Source organism: Cloeon dipterum, chromosome 3 (assembly GCF_949628265.1).
Source record: "Cloeon dipterum chromosome 3, ieCloDipt1.1, whole genome shotgun sequence".
Taxonomy (NCBI): Eukaryota; Metazoa; Arthropoda; class Insecta; order Ephemeroptera; family Baetidae; genus Cloeon; species Cloeon dipterum.
This window is the reverse complement of record NC_088788.1, coordinates 2,768,370-2,791,809: the sequence shown is the minus strand read 5'-3', so window position 1 is coordinate 2,791,809 and position 23,440 is coordinate 2,768,370. Positions and strand designations below refer to the sequence as shown.

Here is a 23,440-nt window from a genome sequence, read left to right as displayed (position 1 = left end):
AACCGCGGCAACTCTTCAGCAAGTACTCTCAAACTACTATGAATGCTATCCCAGAACATGAGGACAGCAAAACTGCTGCGACTCGCGATCGCATTTCTAGTGATCGTATGTTCTCAACGCCAAGTAAATCATTGCTGCGAATTCCACGTAAGCGAGCGAGTGATAATATTCATTGCATCTTTCGAGTAGGGCTGTGAACTACAGGTTTTATTTTTTTGAAGCTTCCAACCGTTGCCGGTTATTAAAAGAGCTCGAATCATGCAATAGAAGATTTTAAATTTATCTTTAAGTGTGTAAATAGGACAATATTGTCTCAAGTATTTTTTTTGTTAAAATTAAAATTTTAGGTTATATAAGCAGTCTTGAAAAAATTGTTGGTCTATTTTCCAGCCTGAATGAACTTTTAATTCAAAATTTTTAGACGCACTTTTAGTTCCTTTTTTTATGAAAATATACATTTAGCGTTCCTAAATCATTTATTTCTCTGTTTTAATGAGCAGTTTCTACATTTTCTACCTGTAGTGAGTTCATTTTTTTAAAAAGAAAATGACGAAAAAATTGTGATATATTAATTTTTATATAAAAATGTTTTGTATTTTGGTTTGTTGTGTTCTGATTGTGGGGGAGGGGTGAGCATAGTTGCTCTGCTGATCCGCAAGAAAATCACTTTGAATCTGAAAATTATGTAACAAACGAGTTGCACTTCTAATGAATCCATGTACAATTGTTTTTTGACCAAAAACCAGTATAAATTTCACAGCCCTGCTTGTTAAAATGTTTATGGTGGTCGATGTTGAAAGTTTGAAACACAAATGCAACAAAAAGGTTCTTGAAGAGCGGTTTTTTTGGTGCTAATAAAAGTTGTGGATCTGATTCAGGCCGCGCCGTTTCCCTCGGGACATTTTCCCTACATGATTATTATTTGAGAGCTGAGTATAAAAAGGCTGGCATTTTTCGCATACGATTATTAATGCGGAGAAACGCGATTATAAAATAATACTGAGCATTTTGAGGCATAATGTCGGTGTGTGTGTGTGTTCGGAATACATATATGTATTTTAATTGGTTTAATTATAGCCAGGCGCAAATTCCTGCCTTCTTGGCCTCTTGATATATTTTTCAAAATGAGTGCTGATGATGCCGCTCGAGCCGTGTATATATATGGCTCTTATAAATCCTCTGGGCTACGATTTGCATGATAAAAGGAAGGGTGTAGGAATTCCATAGTCCGTTTATTATTATTGCTAAGTCGCCTCCTTCGGATTTTTGCGCGCCGACCAAGCGTCTTGCTTTGCCCCGGGTCGTAATAAATGCTCGGCTCGAAATCATCGCACAGCCCGGCCGGAGTGAACCGACGAGGGCATAATGTCTGCACATACGCAAATTTGCTGCTGCTGCTGCTCGCTCTTTCGACGAGTGAGTATTAGAGGCGAAAATCTTCCGTTCGAACGGAGATAGATTTATCGGCGGCAGAGAGTTTGCTCGTTCGATCGGACGGCCAGCGCGCAGTTGGCGGTGGGAAAGCTCTGCAAGCAATATTATTACTTCCACGGTAATCACAAATGCATAACAGCAGTTTTTTTTAATACACTCCACTTTAATTTCTTGCATGACTTACGATCTTCGTGATCTTTTATTGCGATTTTATGCTACGTGCTCTTTACAATAACTCTCAGCCCGCGATGTATAAAAATTGTTTCTTTTTCCAGCATGCTCGCACACACACACACACACACTCGGGCTGAACGAGCCGACTCGCAAAGGTACACACGGAAATTATATTGTTGCAGATCAAAAGAGCAGCCAATAATCGCTCTTATTATACCACGCAGAGCGACGTGATTGAAATTTCAGCCGTGTTTTGCACCTAACTGTTCCAGTAATTTTTGAAAATTCGATTTAGATGTTGATCTTACACTGTAAAAAATTGTATTTTCTATTGTGTTCTTGGGCACCTGACGAGCTTTTTTAATTCTCCCGCCCTGCATGAATACTTTTCTTCACCACCGAATCGAGGCGTCCTAGCGTTTCCGGGGTTTCCGCCACCACATCCTACATCATGGCGTCATCCCCACGTGCTTCGCAATATTTACGTGTTTAAATTCTCGTTTATCGAGCGCATCATTTGCTCATAAGGCGAAATTATGTGATTAATAGTTTCATTGGCTGTTAATCGTGCAGTGTTTAGTGAAAATTCCGAATGATCTATTTAGTTTTCCTCTTTCAGGTCTCTTAATGCCCGGTGTGCTTGCTGTCAGATGAAAACCCTCTTCTCGGCACGAAGAAAGGACGTTGTTTTGGGAATTGAAGTAGGAATATTTAAAAAAAAATATGAATAGAGGTGACAGTGTGAAATTAAAACTCATTAATTAGGATTTTTGTTTTGCCCTAAAACTGCCATGGATTGAAACGTATAGCTTTGTCTTCCAGCTGAAATTGGTTCACCCAGAAGAGAACGAGAGCTCATATTATGAAGGCAGCAGAAATACTACCGAGGAAGATGTGGATTGCGAGTTTTTACTTAAAGATTTAAAGACATATTTTAATATATTTTCTGATTTGTAGAATGAAGACCAACTCTCCAAGCTAAATAAAATCGCAGAAAGGGAAAGGGAAAATGACGAAAAAGCCTCTGTAAGTCTCTTAATCCAAATTATCTAAAAGATGCTTTTCCTTAAATGTACTGGATTGTTGTGGGACGACAGAACATCAAACTGCGGCTAGTAGATGCTAACTGTTTGCTGCTTGTCCCTCACCATCGCCAGAAATTTTGCTGCCCCAATTTTTCAACTCGAGGTTATAAGTTCAAAAGAAGTAAATTATTAAAAAAAAAATACCTGCACTGCATTTTTTTTAAATAAAATTCAGGTTTTTTGCAGCCCTGTCCACGGCGTATTCCCCAATTTCTAGAGGAAATATAAATAATTTTTCACAATTTTGCAGTGCACGTACTTTCTTCATTCAGATCCAAATTCCCCGAGGGTCTTTCAAAGTTGCCGGAGCATATTATAATGTCTGCTTGCGTCGGAGGCAAAAGCGATCCGAATTCCACTCACTCGCCCTGCATAATCAGCAAACCCTCTCCCGCGGCCGTGGATTTTTCATTCCGCTCTGAAGTCATTTCGCCATGCCGATCGGCATGGCCCGCCGTATTCTGTGCACTATTTTATTTTTTTCGCTCCGGCCCAGCGCATAGTGAATATTTCATTTAATTATTTTAGGCCTGCCTGAGTGAGCGCAGTGTGCACCCCTCCTGCATTATCTGCGCACACATACGCACGCAGCAATTTAAATCAGCACGCAGCCCCTATGCATATTACACACAACTCCCCCTCACATTAAAAAAAGCGGCGGCCGAGGCAAAGTAGTTTCTCTCTCTCTCTCCTGCTTTATTTAAAAAAATCTGACTCATGAGTTGCCTAGGAAACCAAGACGAGAGGAGCTTTTCCCCCAGCTGCAATCTAAAAAAATCCAAATCCCCCGCATTATATGCCGGAGCGGCTGCTGAATTTATGATCATCGGCTCTGACTAGCGTAGAAATTAAGAAGGGAAAAAGAATAATGTTTTTTCTTTCTCACAGCGCAGAGATAGCGCATGAATTAAACAAACTTTGGTTATTTACCTATTTTCTATGCATTTGCATTTTCGCCTGATTAAATAAATTGTCCCAGGCAGCAATAATTTTTATGCAAATCGCTCGTGTTGCTTTGCATTTGCATGAATCTGCATAATGAGGCATTAAAAATTTGCAGGTCCTCTTTCATCTCCGGCTCCTAATTATGCAAAAGCAAAAGCAAAAGACGCGCGCTGTCGCAATTATATATATATTATATTCTAGCCGCGACCGACGACGACGATAAACTTTCCGCTAATGTGTCTACAAACTTTGCCTTATGACGAGAGACGAGAACGGACAGACTTGAATTTTCGCAAACTATCAAACCGGCCGATACAAACACAATCTCTTTCTAAACGTTTTTTCCTCGGCCGTGCAGTGGTGGGGCACACGCGGGCAGACCGCTTGGCTCCTCAGGGTGCAAAGGTCACGCAGACAAGGAATCGCAAACACACACGCGCTCCCTGCGGACGCGCATGAAGCGTTGCTTTTAACAATTCATGTGTCACATCGGCGTGGATAAATCTCGCGTCGGCCGTAAAAATGCAGCAAAAATTTAATAACCGGGAGAGCCCGGCTGCATTATTGAGACGTCGGCGTAAATAATTCAGCATGCAGCGTGTGTTTGTGAGTTTTTGCTTCAATTCGGAGATTAAGATCGCGCGCGATGCTAATTGGGCATGAGACGAGCGCCGCGCGCACTTCCGCTCTGTGTTTTACACCGGTGCTAACTGCTGATTGTGTCCCAGATAAATAAATTGACACTTCTGCTTGCTTGCACGTGGATCGTGTGTACTTTTGATTTTGATAAGCCGCGTTTCCGGCTCTCAATTATGTTTGTCCGATTTTTTGTTTGTATGCGCGATGTGCGGCAGCCTCAAGTGCGGTAGCCTCGAGTGCAAAGGCAGGCTCAAACTCAACTTTGTTTGAGTTCGCAGCAAAACTTAAGTCCATTTTAGAAGCAAATAAAAATATGCTGTTTCTATTTTTGCTCACATTAAATTTTTTAGAATTAAAAATTGTTTTTCTCATTTGAAGGGAAGAATATTATAAATGGAAATAAATAAATCTCCAACATTTCCATTAAAATAAATGATTTATGTATTTTATGCAGCCAGATCAAGTTCACTCTTTGAACTAAATAATGTGATGAATGCTCATGCTGAGCACCTGCTTCAAAATGCATCTTCAATGCCATTTTACTTTCTTTGCGAGATGCACAGCATTATTCATCAGCTGATTTTCTCAGCGAGAGACGAATCCATGATCAATCTTCATCTGCGTTAAATATTCATTCCGCATTAATTTGGATCATTATTGACATTGGAGAAAGAGACTCCGACCTTTTTATGAGGAAAGGTCGGGACGGAATTATACCTTCGTCTGCTGCTTCTATAATTAAGACTGCGCGCTGATCTGCGCTTGACGCGCCGTCCATATCGGAAATCGCGCTCTTGCAAATCGAAAACGCGCCGCTGCGGATTACAAATTCAAATGGCTCTTGCGCAAGACGCTGAATACCAAATGACGCGCCACGTCAAACGCAGCAATTTGAAAGAGGCCGTAATTGCAGCGCGCGCAAGGCCCGGGCCTCTTTTCAAGGGGAATGCAAACGAACGAACGAACGAACGAACACAATCAGAGAAAAATAAATTGTATCACGACGGGCTTCGATCGCCGCCCCATTATTTATTTTTCTGCTGCTGCCGTTTCTTTCTCCGTATTTTTTTTTCCGCCGACTTGCCAGTGAGCATTGAATATATTATAAATAACGCGTCTCGCGCATAAAACCGAGAGGTATACTTCTTGCTACTCGGCCCAAATTGAGCCACTTGCGCAGCCAAATATGCAGAATGCAATTATATTTCGAATGTATTGAGCAAATTGGATTTATTGGTCTGCTAACAAGAATTTCCAAACCCAGCAGACTCATGCATTTAATATTGCCGGAGTGCAATTAATAAAGGCTCCTCGGGATTTTTCCAGTAAGAAATTGAGGTTTTCACTGTGTTTGTTGCTCATCAGTCGATTTCTTGGATGAATAAGTAACAAATCTCCATGAATCAGGGTTGCGAAAACCCAGCATTTAAAAAAATGCAGTGCATTGGTAAAAAGCGATTATTTCAATTTTTACCAATTTCTTGCATTTTTCAATTATTCGCTTATAACCTCGACTTGAAAAATTGTCAGAAATAAATTTTTGGAGAAATTGCGGCAGCAAAATGGAAATATCTGTACAGTGGAGGAAATGTGAGCACTCCGACTCTCACAGAAGAAAAAAGGAGTAAATTCATTTCTTGTAATTCTTGCGCAAGAAATTGGTAAAAATTGAGTGGTAAAAAACGTTAAAAACCAGTGGTGGAAACCGGGTGGTAACGAGTAATTGTAATCACTCGTTTAATTTCTTGTATGATTGATATGTTTCTCCATAGAAAGGATTTATTTGGAAATATTTGTAATTCGCTATAGAGAATGTCTGTGACCCGGCAAGAGCGAATGCTTAATTAAGCCTGGGATTAGGAGTGCGTGCCTGGCCGAGTGCAGCACGTAGCTCATCTTTGAGGGTGGAACGGCCAATACGGGCCACGAATGGCGCACGTACATTTGTGATTTGAACCGATGTTCAAACCAATTTTTTGTGAGTACTTTCTTGCTGTGAATTTGTTTCCAAACTACTGTTGTTATTCCTTTGTGAATTGTAAATTTATTATGGCGAAACGTATGTTTATAAAGGCAACCTGGCCGAGAGGCTGTACGTAGCGTGAACATGGGCCAATGGGCCAGCTACCACGGTTAAATAAATCGATGGGGTGTTAAAAGCTCGGATCGGTTTTGTACGAAGATGAGATTAGCTCCATTGAAGATCGTCAATTGAAGACCAAATTTTATATTTGTTGAGTATATGATTGTAAAAGACACCATGAACTGAAATTTATGATTTAATTGCCACTCGTCATTTACAATTAAATCTGACGGGTTTTTAATTGATTTTAATCAAAACAATCAGTTTATTTCTCCTCTCTCCCCAAAGGAACTTCTATTCGTTAAAAGCAAATGCAACCCTGCCATAAATAAGTTAAAAGTGAGATTTGAGGCTCAACCAAGCTTCCGAAAAGAAAATCCCTTTTTCACCTTCTTATGAGGAGCAGATACTGGTTCCTGGTTCGCCGCGTTGATTTGTGATTGTTCATAAGTCTGCCGTCGAAATTTCATCAGCAGTCACGCCGCCATAACCCTTTTTAGCCTCGCTTTGGTGTAATTTTTATAAAGTGCGACTTTACTCTGGGTATTTTTTCAGTCAAAACCCATCCCCAAACCATCAAATCAATCAGAAAATTGTGCTCGGAACAAACACCTTCGTGTCCGTTGGGATGCAGCTTTTATATTTCTTTGACCCACCGCATGAGCTTTTGTTCATTGTTAAGGACAGGTTAAGCATCGTTCAGGGACGATGACCAATATGCAACTTTTGTAAATACCTTGCCCCCTTTTGCTACATCTGAGGAGCCTGCGGATGCTGCACCTTGACAGGGGTTGATGCATCCGCGCAGGTGATCAGGATGTTATTTGTTAACCACCAGCGTCTTTCTGGGTAAAGCTGTATTATTTCAATTCACATTTAACTTATTATTTGGTCTTGAAATGTGACCATAGAAAAATGGATAGTCGTTTTGGGAATAAACGCGTCCATTGAAAATGTAGCCCCTGATGGCGGACTGATAAATTGTTTCGTAAGATTGTTGCTGGCGTGAGTAGCGTGGGATTCTGTTGAAAACGCGAAACCGCGATAGCAAAACCCGGATTAGGATTATAGTCGTTCCAACAAGCCGTTATAGCTGAATTTATAGAATTTCAAAAGGACAGTTGCAAGGTACAATTGTGGATCTATCAGGGTATTGCATTGCTAAATTATTTTATTTTAATTTAATTTAAGTATACGTTCGTTAGAAATCGAACTCTCAGCTTTTCATCCTATAAAAGTAATTTAATCCCACTCAAAATTAAGTTGAAGATTAATGGATATTACAAAGAATCGGGCAAAATGCGCATATTTAGATTCAAAGTGATTTTATTGCGGATCAGCAGAGCAACTATGCTCCACACCTCCCCACATATTTACTTGAAAAATGGCCAAAATAATTTATTTTAGTCGCAGTTTCATCTTATTTTTTATTTTGATTGAAGGCCTTAGAGTTCGGGAGAAAGGATCCAAGTGTCCAATTAAAATGAATGCGTTTTGTTTTGTCAAGGTGCAATTTTCGAAATACGATTCGCATTTTTCTGCTGCATTCTCGTTCGTTTTGGGAGGGCTTGAGCAGGATCGCGTTCACACTCTCGCTTTTTCCTTCTTCACGCCTTCAGAATCCAACACCTTTTCATTTCGCTCCCCTCGCGGCTGATGAGAAACGCGAGGGAAAGAGCAGATTTCCATTGTTTGAGGCCCAACCGAAAATAATGTCTGCCGCCGCGCGCCACCAATAACAAGCGGCCCCTCTTGAAGGATGTCGCGCACTCGTTTACCAAATTGGCAATGATTAATGATCGTCTCTTTTTAATTTCCTTCTGCCAGTCATTTTTTATTCGGTTTTCCGACCTTTTTCTCTAATTGTCTGGCTGGCTATTGCACGCCGCGTGCATTTCGTTCGCGCCGTTCAACCGTGCCTTTGTGTTTTTCTCGGCAAAATAAATAATGAGTGTGGCGAGTAATTTTTCACGCGCCGAAAATTTCATGTATTTCTCCGGCTGCGGCAGCTGTCACGACCGAGGATTTTGCAAAAAATGAATTCAATAACCTTTTGATTGCGCACGGCTTTGCGTCCGAAGAGGAAGAATAATCGAAATGAAACGTCATTCGGCAAATGTTTGCTCGATAAACACTTTTCTTATTGCGGAGCATTAAACTACAGTGTATCAGCATCTTCTATATACGTGCATTGTTTGCATCCATTTCCTTTTTGTATTTTTTAACGCCAGTTTTGCTTCGGAAATAAGTAAAAGACCCATTCCGGCTTTTACCTCCTGAGTAGTTTTTCCAGGAATGGTGCCTTTTTTTAATTTTTGACAAATTGTTTTTGTTTCTTTTGATGAGAATAAACAAGCAATAAAAGCCAAGGGAAGAAAACTGACCCAAAAAACTTACTTCTAAAAAAGCTCTGTAATTGATTGATTTGAAATTTGGGCATCCCATAACTCCATTGAAAATTTGGATCACCAAATTAAAGATTTTTTCCCGGTAAATCTGCAATCCCTGGAAAAACCAGGAGTTTGAAATTTGTGGCATCGAGTTTCGATCCGATTCGGTGTACACGCGCTAAAAAAGGCATTAAAAGGGGCTTTCCATTCTAATGGCCGGCGGCAGCGATGCGTGAAAAACCAAACAATTTTTCTCATTCACCCCCAAAACAAGCGATGTATTCACCCTTTGCCGATTGCGCACGCAGATGATCGCAGCAACGAGCAATGAACCGTGCCAAGTCCATTGTTCTGCTGCTTTTTTCCATTTGCCTGACAAAAAGACCTCGCATTCTCCGTATTATCGCAGAAATTTGATTGCTAATTTATTCTTTTCCGCGCATGACGCATCCATTTTTTAACTCTCGGGTAATTTCGTGCGGCTGATTAGCTCGGGTCGCCTGCCATGTCCCCGATCGCAATTCTTAATGATTTATCTTTCTCCAATATAAAGGGGGGGGGGTGCAGCGTCGGATGCTGCTACTGGGGTGATCTTTTTTATGTTTATCAACGCAGATGTGTCGCAGACGCCTTTTATCTTTTCCCAAGCCGGCGGCTGCCGTCGAAATTTACAAAAGTAATGGGGTTAGGCAAGAAAGGGTGGTTGGTATACGTTAGTTAACAAACGGGATTGTTTCGCTACCCCCGGGTGAACAGAGGAATCGACAATGCAGCCAATCAATATTATTTATCGGCCCGCGATATACATCGAATGGCTGCTGAGGGTGAATTTTTAATCAGTGCATACGCGCACTAGTTTCGAAAACTTTGGTTTGAGGAGAAGATACAAAAATAAACGGTGATTAATCATCATTTTCAGAAATGCGGTGGAATGCGTGAATGGTATTCGCGCAGCCGTGCTGCATCCCGTCTGTCTTTCTTTCGTTTTTTCTTTTATATATACTAGGCGTAGATGAGTTTTAACACCTGGCTCCGCTGCAACAACAGGGCGACAAAGGTGATGGAAGCAGCCACGCGAGAGATAATGATTTTTGATGGAAACTAACGCTGCCGCAGCGGGTTTCATATTTTTCGCTCTTTTGTTCATCTCACAATCAGTAGAGAGGACAGCCTCATAAGCAATGTGTGAATGATCGACAAAAGGTCTTTTAAAGCACAGGAATTTCAGCTGCGATACATGCAACAGAAGACCCAGCACAGAGATCAAATAATAAAATCTCTTAAGTTGTTTTTTCCTCTTGTCTGTTTTTTGGGGCTTGATGTGGTTTATTTACAATATTATCGAGCGTCGTTTTATTTATCAGTTATTTTTTTACAGATATATTCATTGAAAAGGCACAATGATGGACGTACAATTTGATCCATAATTTGAAAAAATTCGGGAAACGCATCCTCAGGTGCGCCTTGGAATGAGTTTTGAGCGGTGCAAATGAGAACGCTCTTGGTTGGCTGTTCCTCGTCGTCGGTGCTCCGCGTTGCTCTCTCGTTTAATTTATCAGTTATTTTTCACAGATATATTTATTGAAAAGCAACTAAAAAAATTAGGGGATCCGAGGAGAGTGTCCTCAGGTGCGCCTTGGAATTAGTTTCGAGCCGTGCAAATGAGAGCGCTCTTGGCTGGCTCGTTCGTCGTCGTCGGTGCTGCGCGTTGCTCGCTCGCTCGCTTGCTCTTGCTCGTTGCTGGGAACACAAGGAGGAGAAAGAAATTGCTTGGCTCGTTTCGCACACAGCATCCCGAAGTAGCGGCTCAGGACCAATGAACGGGTGCGCTAGCTGATTGGATAAGACGCAAGAAAAAGGGGCGGGATCGTTAGCCCGATGCTGCTGTGTATATGCGCGCGATATTATGATCATCGTCGTTATTATTACACCGAGGTACACTACGGCGCTAATGAGAGCCGACGCCGCCATTGCTGCCTCGCCAGGGCCTCTCGATCAGGAAAAAAATAAATGAGAAAAAAACCAGATTAATAATTAATTTTTAACCTCTTTTCACAAGGGGTGGTTGGTTCTTTATATGGTGCTGTGTTGCCGCAGATAAAAAAAGCAAATTAGCAGCGTGGCAGGCATCAAACAAGGCACGTTCTTCGCACCTCGTGTGCTCATCTGCATATCAAAATGCACGCGTCACTCCGCTCTCCCTCTGCAATGTGCGACACCACTGCACTATTTTGCATACGGACGGACCAACATGTGTAAACACCTCATCATATCATCTCGCAGGGGCTGCTTTCTCTGAATGGAAAAAGGATAAATGCGCGGTGCGTGGATGAATAAATATAGAGGAGAGATAACAAAAAAATTCGATTTGCATACGGGGGTTTTTTCACTTTGAGCATAGAGTGTAATGATATGCACGCGTGCATATTCAAATCAGGACGCGCGCATACAAAATTTTTGAACGTGTGCGGCGTTCTAGAGGTGTGAAAAATAAATTTTTACTTTTTAAGGATATAAACTTAGTTCGGAGCGTCACCTTGGCACCTACGACTGCGCGCGTTTCCCATGGGGCTCCGGCTGAAGACTGAATAACGCCGTAGATTTCATTATATTCTCTCCATTAAGAAAGGTTTTTTTGTTCTGCTCGCTTCTATTGAGCGCGAGGAGCTATAGCAGTAGCACATTCTCAATAACAATTGGTGCTGAATAATCAACGGCCGCTTTATTGGTGATTTCTGTCCGTGTGTGTGTGCCGTGTTATTATCATCGCAGCACCTCTCTCTCGCGCACCATCAGCTACTGTGGGAATCGCTCTCGCGGCCCGACACACACAATGAGATCCAGATGGAATGAGCAAGCCCCAAAGAAAGAATGAAAAAAGAAAGAAAGAAGCAAGCAAGCGATTCTTCTTCTTTTTACATTTAAATCCTTCGAGAGACAAAGAAGCGGCGGTCCACGATTTCTGAGCGCGTTTCTTCATTAAAACGTTCCCACGAGTGCGCGGCGGCAATTGGTGGCAAATGGATTGGACAGAAGGTGTCAATCGCTGCCTCTTTTCAAGGCACAGGTGTGAATTTCCAATTTTCAACCACTTTGCAGGAGAAGATTCGTGGGATTTCTTTTTAAAACTTGTGCGCGAGAGAAAAAACCTATACGATTTCGGTTTATATCTGTTGATTGAAACTCTCTGATTTTTAAACGCGTTTTTTACGAAACATAAAATAGGAAAAAAAGGCGCGGAAGCGGAACGTAAGTAGAATTGAAAATATCTACATACTTAATCTTACGCAAATAAAATGCATTCTACTCACCATTATTGGGGAAGACACCGGGGTGGAGGAAGAGGTTGTTCTGTCCGGAAGCCTGCGCTGCGGCGGCCATGCCGTAGAGCTGCTGCAGCAGGGCGAGCTCCTCCGGAGACTTGTCTTTGGTCTCCTTGTTGTTGTTGGCCGCGGCGAAGGCCGAGATGGCGGCCGTGAGCGCCGGCGGCGAGAGGCCGGCCAGACCGGCCATCTGCAGCATCTGCAGCGACGGCGCCGACTGCTTATCTTGTTGTTGCTGCTGCTGTTGCTGAGGCGAGGGAGCTGTAGGAAGGGCAAAAGCAGAAGATGATGAGTTGTTGGCCTCGGCCGACAGACACAATTTGAGGTTATCAATGTGGCCCCTGGTGAAGATGTGGTCCTGCACCGAGTACTTGTGCGAGTACTGAAAGCCGCCGCACACGTGGCACTCGTCGGGCGGCGGCCGGTCCACGGCCAGACCCGCGTTCTGCAGCGACAATTTGTGCTTCTTCTCTTTGGCGCGCGCGTTTTGGAACCACACCTGCACGACCCGCTTCTGCAAACCGATCTCGCGGCCCAGCATCTCGCACTCGGCCATGGTGGGCGTTTTGTAATCGGAAAAGAGCGATTTCATGACTTTGACTTGCAAACTGGACATTTGCGTGCGGAAGCGTTTATTCGGTCCGCCACCACCACCTGTGCCACCACCAGTACCACCACCGCCACCACCACCACCAGAAGAGGGAAAGACGCCAAATGACTGAGTGCTCGATGCCGGCGAGGTCGGTTGGCTCAGAAATTCGTCATTGACATCGGCAAAATTGAACTCATTTTCAGAGCTTTCACAATCCTCACCTAAATAGTTGCGTTGCTGCTGCTGCTGCTGTTGGTTGTCCTCGCCCATGGCCTCGGGGTCGAAGTCCATTCGCATCTGCGGCGGTCGTCCGCCGGACAGGTCCACCGGCTTGCTCAGGTCGAGTGGAGACTCACCGGTGCCGGTCGGAGCGCCACCCTCCTGTTTCACCTTGACCTCCTGCGGTTGTTGTTGCTGCTGCTGCTGCTGCTCCTTGCTCGCGTTCGTGTGAGCCTGCAGCTCGCTCATGTAGCGTTTCATGCTTTCCTCGTAGTACTTTTTCAGCGAGTTCTCCATTTCACCCGAGCCAGAGTTACAGAAGGGCGGAAAGATGGGTGGCATGATCGGCGGGGTGGTGGGGGGCTTCGAGTCGCCTTCCTCGGACATGCTGATGTCCTCGTCGGGCAGCGCGTCGATGTTGATCTCGCCGCGGGTGCACTGATCGGCGTGTTTGGTCACCAGGTGCGACTCGAGCGCCGATTTTACCTTGAACAGCGCTGGACAGAACGGGCACCGCTTGTTGATGACCTGTGCATGCGCCCTGAACTGACCCTTGCGCTCCCTGGCACGCGTGTTTTGAAACCAAACTTGCACTACTCTCTTTTTAAGGCCTACCTCTCGCGCAATGTTTTCCAGCATTTTCCTGCTCGGATTGCTCTCGACCTGGTACTTTTGATACAGGTAGTCGAGCTGCTCGGGCAGGATAGTGGTGCGGAGGCGTTTGTCCTTCGGATGGTCCTCCCGCTCCTCGTCCAGCTCCTCCATCTTCCGTTTTTGTTGTAGGGGAGTCGGCGTGCCCGGCTCGGAGCCTTCCGTGGACGAGGCGGCCTGATTCTGCTGCTGCTGTTGGTGCAGCGCGTGCTGCTGCAGGATGCCGAACGGCGAGTCTGGCGGGTAGGAGGGAAACAGGTTAGGGTTCATCAGGTGCACCAGTTGGTGTTCGCGCCAAAGATCGAAGCGGGGAAACACCAGGTTGCACTTGTCGCACTGATAGCTGTCCGGAGCCGCGCTGCCCGAGGGTGACTTGGTGGTGCTGCGCGACGGCGACTCTACCGACGGCACCGGGGACTGTGGCACTGGCGAGGTGGCGAACATGGAGGGGTTCGGTGGAAGCGGCGCCGCGTTCGACGCCTGCGACGGCTCGGCCGAAGAGTTGGAGTCTTCGGAGGACATGACGGCGGCGATTTGTGCCGCGGCCGCTTGCGCCTGAGCCGAGCGTTTGGCGTCCTCCTCCTTGAAGCAGTGCGTCTTTTGGTGGCGGATCAACTCGTAGTACCTCTGGAAGACCAGAAGACACTTTTTGCACTGGTAGTTGAGTCCTGGCGTGCGCTGAAAGCGGCCGGTGCCGTCGTCGGTTGGCGCTTCGACGGGTGGCTGATTTTCGTAGACCTTGCGAGCTTTTTGGCGCGCGTTCTGAAACCAGACCACGATCACGCGCGGGCTCAGGCTGAGAAGTTTGGACAGGTACTCCAGGTCGTCGTCCTTGGGGTAGGCGTTGTTCTCGAAAAACTCTTGCAGCACCTTGATCTGGTAATCTGTAAAACGTGTGCGATTCGCACGCTTACCGGACGATGAGCCCCCGGACGAGGTGCTGCCGTTCGAGTTCTGGTTGAGCTGAGGGTTGAAGCAGTCCATGGCGGAGGGCTGGCTCGGCGAGCGTCCACTCGGGCTCACGCTGGGTGGAATGAGCGGCTGGCCCATGAAACTCATTTTCGGAGGAGGCAGCATGTTGCTCGGCGTGATGCTGCAGCTGCTCGAGCTGGAGGACGGCGAAGAGGTCACCGGCGGCTGGGGCATCTCCAGTTGCGCATTGATCAAGTTCGCCAGGCTCTGCGGGGTCGGATGCTGGTGATCGCTCTCGATCGAAGGCTCGACCACCTTGATGGAAGGCTCCTCCTTCTTCTCCTCTTTCGGCTCCAACTTGACTTCAGTCAGCAGTGGAGGAGGCGGAGGCGGTGGTGGTGGAATTTGGATTTGTTGAGACTGTGGCTGTGGCTGCGACTGCGGCTGCGGTTGCTGCTTTTTGCTCTTTGACGAGGCCAGGAGCGCTTGCTGCTGGATGCTCTTCTGCTCCTCGCTCGAAAGGGGCACCACCTTGGCCTCTCCTGTCTTCTCGTACTCCTCCAGGTTCAGGGTGGTCGAGGGAGGGTTGTTGAAGTTGTACGGAGAGTCTTTATTTCTTTGGCGCTCCTTGAACAAGGTGTTTCTGAACCAGTGTTTGATGACCTTCGGCGGGAGGCCGCTCTGGTTGGCCATCTCGCTGATCGCCTCCTCCGACGGAGAGTTGTTGATGTCGAAGTGGGCGCGCAGGATCTTCAGCTGCTCGTCGGTGATTCTGGTTCTGGCTCTCTTCTGCTGCTGCTGAGGCGGAGCAGAGTTCTGCGAGTTTGCCGCCATCTGGGACGGACTGGGCTGAGACTGCTGCTGGTTGAGCATCTGTTGCTGCTTGGCCAGCATCTGCGGGTCAAAGAGAGGGCTGAGAGGGTCGAACGGAGGTGGCATCATCATGGGCACGAGGGGTGGTTGCAGGTTCATGGCGGCCAGGGCATTCATGTTGATGCCCAGAGGCAGACCCATTCCCAAGGAGGCCATGCTCATCATCATGGGATTGAATTGCAGCTGCTGCAGTTGAGACGCGGCCATGGCATTCAGCGCCGCCTGCATTTCGTTCATTTGCTGCATCATGTTGGCCTGCATGTTCGGAATGCTGTCCGTGCTCGAGACAGGAGTGCTGCTCGCGGTCGGAGTGCTTGCGTTGGTCGGCGTCACTTCGATGCTTTTCGGCTGAGCGGTTTCCTCGTCTTTTTCGGGAGTGGCGGCGTCGGGACTGGCTCGGTCGGTGCTCTTCTTCTCGTACTCGTTTTTGAACTGCTGAGCGTACTTCTCGAGGAACTCGTGCGGCACCAGGTCTTTGTGCACTTCTTCGCAGTGCGCTTTCAGCACCCAAACACTGCTGAACTCTTTTTTGCAGTGCTGGCACGTCGACTTGCCCACCTCCGGAAGGCTGATCTCTTCCTGAGGGACGACAACCTCTGGAGCCGGTGGCGTCATCGCCTTCTCCTTTTCCGCCTCCTCTTGAGCGGCAGCCGCTTCTTTGGCCTTTTCCTCCTCCTCCTTGATCAGTTCTCTGCGTCTGCGCTGCGTGTTCTCGTTGAATTGCATGACCAGGTCGAATCCGTAGCTCTCGAGCAGGGTCTTGTACATCTGCGACGGCCGCCTGGCCGCCGCGATCATCTTGGTCAGTTGGCCTTCTTCCAGCAGTTGCTGCGGCGTGGAGGAATTCAGCGGGTGAGGCACCGGGCTGGGGGTCTTGTTGCCGATCGGCGAGCCGTCGTTGAACATTTGGCTGGCCACGCTGAACACGCAATACAGCTGTTGGTGCTGCTGCAGCTGCTCGGACGACATAAAGTGCGCCGAGCACTTGGGACACGCGTGCATGCTGGTGTTTGCGGAGGACGTGGTCTCGTTCAAGGGAGACATCAGTTGGTTGGACGACGAGTTCGGCGACTGCTCCACCGAGTTCGGAGATGCTCTCGTGATGGGCGAGTCTGGCTTGGGCGACTCCGCCGACAGCTTTTTGTAGTCAGGATACTCTTTAAGGTTGCTCAGGGAGTCAGGTTGCTCGATCAGAGGACGGCTGAGATCAATTTGGCCGGTCAAAGCCAGTTCCTGCAGCTTGGAGGCGCGCGTCTGGTGCAGCACCGAGCGCATGTGGATGTCCAGGGTGGAGCCCTGGCTGTAGGAGACCTTGCAGATGTTGCATTTGTACGGTTTCTTGTCATCCTCGTCCTTGCCGGCACCGCTCGGCAGACCGTTATTGTTGTTGTTGTTGTGCGTCTGCGCGTTGTGGTCCTGCATCGCCCGCTTGAGCTTGTGCAGGTGACTGACCGAATTGTAGTGCACCAGCAGGATGTTCTTCTGCGTGAAACTCTCTTTGCAAACGTCGCACTTGTACGGCCGGTTGGGGTCGAGGTACTTCTCCATCGGGTAACTCAGCTTCTCGCCTTTGCGGTGCAGCAGGGTCTTATTGTGGCCGGTCAGGTAGGACTGCTTGGTGAAAGCCACCTTGCACCTGTGACACTTGTACTTGCGGGTCGGATCGTTGTAGTTGTCCTCGGCGAAAGCCTGCGAGTTGAGGTAGTCGTCGAAGAACTCCTCGGCGTCCTCCTCCTGACCACTGTCCACCTCCTCGTCGACGCCCTCCTGCAGCTTGATCAGTTCTTCGAGGCCGCCCGCGCCGCCCGCGAGGCTGGCCATCAGCAAGGGGTTGTTCATCATTTTCTGCTTGGTCTGCGTCAGTTCCTCCTCGGGCAGTTCGGTGTGCGTCTCGACGTGCTTGATGAGCGCCAGAACGGATCTGAAGCTGCGCGAGCACAGCATGCACTTGGTGGCGTCCCTGATGAGGTGGTACTGCGAGTGTTGCTGCAATTTGTCCATGGTCTTGTACGCCAGCGAGCACTGGTTGCACCTGTACTTGTAGACGTGCTTCTCGGACACCGAAGCGATGCCCGGCGCCAAGCCCATCTTGAGGTGCGCGTCCCTGAAGTGGCTCTGCATGGCGGCCGCCGAGGCGAACATCTGGCCGCACTGGGGCTTGACGCACGGGTAGGCGGCGCCGTTCGGTGTTTGCCTCATCTCCAGGTGGCCGGTCTCGCACAGATGCTGGCAAAGCTCGTCGAGGTTGGCGCACGCCTTGCTGCACGTTTGGCACTTGAACTCGTCCGTCTCCATGGGCTCTTCGTCTTCGTCCTCGTCTTTGGACACCTCCATGGGTTTCGGGTCGGTCGACGACGTGGACTCGGGCGTGGCGTTGAGCCAGTGCGACTGGTCCACCAGCAGCAGCAGTCGCTGCAGGCCTTCGGCGTTGACGCTGTGGATCTGCATCACGTGCTTCTCCAGCAGCGGACGGTCCTTGAACACGTCCTGGCACAGCGGGCAGAGGAACTCTTTGGTTGGGGTCGACTCCTTGTCGGACGACGACGACGGCGTGGACTGCTGCGCGGCCGCCTGCTGCGGATGCTGCGCCAACACGTGCGCCTGGATGCGCATCTCGCTCGTGCTGCTGAAAGTGCAGAAGGGACAGTTGTGGCCGCGCTCGGGCGACGTCTCTTCCGCCTCCGTCTGCTCCAGGCTGAACTTGAGAATGCTGGCCGGGTCGTTTTCACCCTTAGGCTTGCGGTCTGCGAACAGAGAGAACGACGAGTGATTAAAATAATTATTATTTACAATTCTAAATCGCGAGACTGAGTTTATCCGAATTTCAACGCCCTTTTCCTTGCGAGAATGCCCCTCCTAAAATGAGTTTTGCATGAAATAAAATTACAATTGTAAATTAGCCGGTCGGCTGCGCGATTATTTTCTCCGGCGTCTAATTGGCGTAATATTCTGAGGAATTTTTACGAATTTCGTGAAATAGAACCGAAAAGTAATTCATTCTGGTTATTTCCCAGCAAACCGTTTCCACTAATTGCGCCGCCACTTCCACGTACATAGCTTGAATTTGAAATTAAGATTTTTTGTCCATACACAGCGGCTGCAATTACCGCTTGCAATCGAATCGCGTTGTTATACAAGCCGGCGTGTGTGTGTGTGAGTGTGCGCTCCGAGAACAAAAACACACACACACACTCGACAATTAAATCCAAAGGCAAAAAGAACACACCAATTATAATAATAATAACCGCGCGCGGCCGACGGCGAGTGTGCATTAGAGTGAGCATAGAATTGCTAATTAGTATGCAAGATTTCGAGATTAGATTCTCATGTTTGAAAATTATACGCGAACAAGGCGAACTTATTCAAATTACCCATGCCGGCCGCGCATAATTTATTCCAGATATAAAAAGTTTTTAACACGAACGACGGCTGCTCCTCCTTTGGCACCCGGCTCGAATAATTTTACCGTATGTACATGCACAATCTGGAAAAATCAAAACGCAATCGGTGCCAAACGCCGTTGCCGTTGCCGCCGCCGTCGCACAATGACGATTATTACCGACAACAATCGCGAGGAGAGCGAGTAATTATTGTGCCTGCAATAATCACGACGACGAAGGTTATGATAAATAATTTGCGGGTGTACGTGTGATTATTATTTCTCCGACTTGCGAGAGAGAGAAGGAAGGAATTAAGATGGAGGAGTCATGACTTTTTCAAAATCCTCGCCGCCGCCGCTGCGATTATATTAGACGCTGGAAATGTTTATATGAAATCACGTCCCATTGTGGTTATAATTACTGTTTCACATAATGGTCGGCGCAGACGAATGATGCATAAAGCCTTCTGCCGCGCGCGCGAAATGATGGCCGCTGCTATGGAATTAAATTTTAATTTTCTCTGATTCACTCCTCATTGTCATGACATGTTGGCTGCCCCATCATCTCTTTGGGCCTGATTCGCCGTGAAATTATCGCGGCAAGTCGAAAAAACGTGAGCGGCTGTAATTTATCACGTTCGAAAGCACGAGCGACCAAGAAAATGGGCGGTTTTAGCTATTTCCAACGAGTGCAGCCCGAATTCCCGCAAAACTGTTGTCCGTGACTCTGGAGAATATTTGTTTGCATATTATAGAAAAGAGAAGAGTCGTTAAACCCGCGGTTATTGGCGCCCGCGGGGGCCATCTTGGCCGCGAGCAATCAATGCGCGCAGGCAGTCAGCGATAATTAAAGAATCTCGAGCGGCATTAATAACAATTAGCCTTTATTCTGACCTCATTCAAGTGTAACGAACTTGGATCACGGCAGCCAACGCGCTCTTTTTCGCTCGGCTCGCTAATAATGCGACGGACGGCCAAACAGAACAGAAGCACCACCGCACCAGCTTTTATGTGTTGGCAATCTTTTAGCATTGCTGCGGATTATATATTTTTTCCACACCAATCAATATTTAGCCAGTCTTTTTCAGCTCGTCTTTCGCTCCCCGCTTTTTAGCACTTCTCGCCGCCGCGCGTGTGACGCGCTGTGTTAGCTTTGCAGCTCGCAAGCCTTTTTATTTCTGCGGGGCACACTTTGTTCTTTTGATGTTTGTTCAGTTTTAATTTGTTGCTGGCAGTGCATGAAATTTAGGCGCATATTTTTACAATGAAATACTTGTGTTCAGTCGATTTGAATAGACTCCAACGTGAGCTACCTTTTGATTTATTGATACAATCGCAAACTATCTTATCACAACTCAACTAATAACATAACCAAAAATTTAGTAAATAAATCTGACAAAAATTTTTCTTTTAGTCCTGTTGGTTGAATATTCTGAGCATCTACAAGACCAAAAATAACCTCTCGTATTTTAATAACAATTCCAGAGTTTACTTTGTGGTCTAAACATGCTTGCATCCTAATTTTTCTTTTTGAACAACATGTAATGTCTCTTTTTAGCAAGGTGATTAATAGGCTGATTAATTAATTACCTGTAAAAATTAAAAGGTATCCTCTGGTGTTCTTGGCTGATTGAGAAGAATACCGATTAATAATTGAAGAATTAATTAAAGCAGATTTAACAGGATCTTGCATGAATAATAAAAGGGCGATGTGTAAGTTTTAAGTTAACGTGTATTATTTAATTAAGAAAACCGTAATACTTGTGCATATGATTTTACAAATGATATCAATTCAAATATTCACTCCAATCTTGATTCTTGTCAAGTCTCTTCACTTTGTTCCTTCAGTTTGTTCCTTCACTTGCTTTTGTACTCACGGTTTGTTGACCTGGTCATTTATGGACCTGAATGGTATTGCTTTGCTGATCACCTGTGCTGCTGGTGACCTCTTGTTCTTAGTGCACTTTTCTTGTGGTTGCTTATTGTTGAAAACAATGTTTGTCTGCTTCACTTGAATGTACCTTTCCAGTGTGGGACAGGAAAAGTAGTTGCTGCCCATTTGGCTTGGCTCGGACACATAAATTCTGTATCGCAGAACTCACTCTCCCCGCAGGTGCTGATAGGGCCTGATTGCTGAGTCTTTGGTCACAGTTAGCACTTTCACTGCACTTGGACAGACTGAGAAGACAGATGATGTCTTCTTAGTCTCGGGTGTCTCGAAAGACTGATCTCCAAGATCTCGCCTCGTCCGCTCATACGCAGCCTTCCTTCGCAAGAAACCTTCTTCAACTTGGTTGGTGGAAAATAACCAATTGTTGGTTCGTGAAATCTCATTGGTTCATAAAAGAATGAATAGCACTGTTTACAGAAACAATGTCTTGTCAAAAAGGTCGAGCAACTCGCCCTTGTCATGAATCTACATTTTGTTCTTATTCTATAGGTACACACATGTGCATGTCGAATTTGCGTACAAAAAATAGTTTCCTTGGAAAAACACAGCTGGACATCATACAGAGAGGGACCGCTTCTCATGGTCATTTTATGTTTCAAGATAAATCAATTTCTTTTAGCTGTCAAAGCTGGTGTTTTACATCCCTGGTCACCCAAGGAGAATTTATCATTGCACAAGTATTGAGTTCATTTATTATTGGTTTTCCTTCGATTTAATTACCTATTTTATTGCACTATTTATAGCGAAATTTATTTTATACTTGCTAATATAGCATAGGTATATTACAAAATTACTAGCATTTCTTTTTGAGCATGACAATAAATTATTTTAAAATATTTTAATAATAAAAATTTTTACAAAGAAATGTAACTTATTGTTCGTTCAACTGATTTTCAAAGCGCAAAAACACCTCATTATTTTATCATTTCCGCGAACGGTTTTCAACGGTTTCAAGTGATTTGGAACGGCGTGTGATTGACAGCTGGGGAAAAAGTCACCGGACCAACTTGAACAAACTGCTGCTGATCGATATCGGTGCTGGGAATGGGCTGTTTTCATAATGTAGTGCCTGTCAATAGGTGGCACTCTCCTCCTCCTTTTCCCTGCGCTGTGAACCTTTCCTTAGTGTTGTTGACATTACGATAACTCCATTTAGCGTGATACGTCATATTTACTCACGCCGCAGACGCTGTGAATAATTTCGCTCAATGCTCAATACCATTTAAAGAGGAATGATACTGGAAAAGCCTGGAAAATGCTTGTTGCCAATGCATAAACTCGTCCCTTAGGATTCAGTTAAAGTCTAAATTGACCTAAGGAGCACTGTAATTTTTTGAGAAAATTGGCTGGAAAGTTACGGTGCTTTTCAAATGGCAATGGCTGTCTCCTTACTTGAAATCCGATTTAATTTCAAAACCAAGAGTTTATCCCCAATAAGTGGCATATACCGTTGGACAGATCTCGACCAGAGGAATCGGAATATGCCAAGAAAATATGTTCGAGCACTGTAAATTTTGGAGAAAATTGGCAAAATTTGAATTTTTATTGTAGGACGGTCATTTTTTTATTATTGCAAATTGTTGAACAAATTGTTTATCTGTCAATTGTTTAAGGCATCCAACAATTTAAATAATTTTCAATTGTTGCCCAGTATCATTCCACTTTAATTCGCTCGTCTGTGTAATCGAGAATATATATTTGTGAGCCCAATTGCAATTGACTGACCCGGATTAACGGGGTAAGACTATTTAATCTGCGCCTGTGTCTACGAGGTAGTGAACGTCTTTTATTCATGTCTCGTGGTTTAGTAATTAAGATCAAGACTGTGAAATTACATAAATAATAAAAAAATCACATTTACAACAAATAATTATAACAATAAAAATGTCACATTCGAATATAAACAATTATTACAACTTACCCCGTAGTGCGGGTCTTAATAATTCGAGATCAAAGAGTATATTGTCCTGGGTCCTGGTCCCGGCAAAATTGCGTAACTTTCAACAACCAAACGCGAATTTCCTTGTTGCAAGAAAAGGTCAACAATCAATTCAACAATGAAAATTTGGGTGTTTGTTGAACGTTGCGCAATTTTGCCGGGACCAGGACGAGAGTATACAACATCCTCGCACGAAAACTCATCCTCGCTGCTAGAGAGAGAATATTGTGTTCCGACTGCTGTCGTGCGAGGCTTGTGGCCGACTGGACGATAAGGTGCAGTGGGGGAGAAGGTGCATTTAGGGGGTGCACTGCTAGTCGCACACCTTTGTACTGCCACCTAGCGATACAGGTTAAATGCAAAGTAGTAGGACAGCAGTGGCGAGAAGGTGCCACACTATACTTTTCGGCATTTACTAAAATAACAAATCTGGTCAGTCATAATAGCAGAAAGGAAAAAATCGACTTCCTCGTTGTCCAGCACGCCCTGATAAAAAATGCACTCATTGTTTCCAGCTTTTGGCATGAAAGATTAAGAAGCAGCAGCGCAGCTCAGATTGCATGACTGATTAAATTAATCGGGGGCACAGCTGCTGTGGCGCGCTGCAATGAGTCGATTAATAATTAAGCCGAACAGAGAGAGAGCATTCCTCCGCGCGGTCAAAAATCCCGCGAGTGCGACCCGAGCGCCGCCTGCTTTTATTGCTAGCCCACTTGGGCGGCTTTATTACGTGCACGAATTACACGCAATCTGCATCATCGAGACGAATGATATTAAAATGCCAAATAAAAGCGCCGCGTTGCCACGTTTTGCAGCAGCGCTCCGCGGAGAGAGACGCGCCGGTGCGCGGA

General features: G+C 46.0%; 1 protein-coding gene across 5 annotated transcripts in view; it reads right to left on the bottom strand.

Annotated features, from left to right (window-relative positions):
- Positions 1-23,440, bottom strand: part of zfh2 (Zn finger homeodomain 2) — a 230,132-nt gene that overhangs the window by 188,155 nt on the left and 18,537 nt on the right. For 4 of the 5 annotated variants that reach the window (XM_065483197.1, XM_065483201.1, XM_065483198.1 and 1 more), the window contains exon 3: positions 12,062-18,064. In XM_065483197.1, the coding sequence (XP_065339269.1) occupies positions 12,062-18,064 (6,003 nt within the window). The remainder of the gene's footprint in view (positions 1-12,061; positions 18,065-23,440) is intronic. The other variant, XM_065483202.1, reaches the window with a different exon arrangement.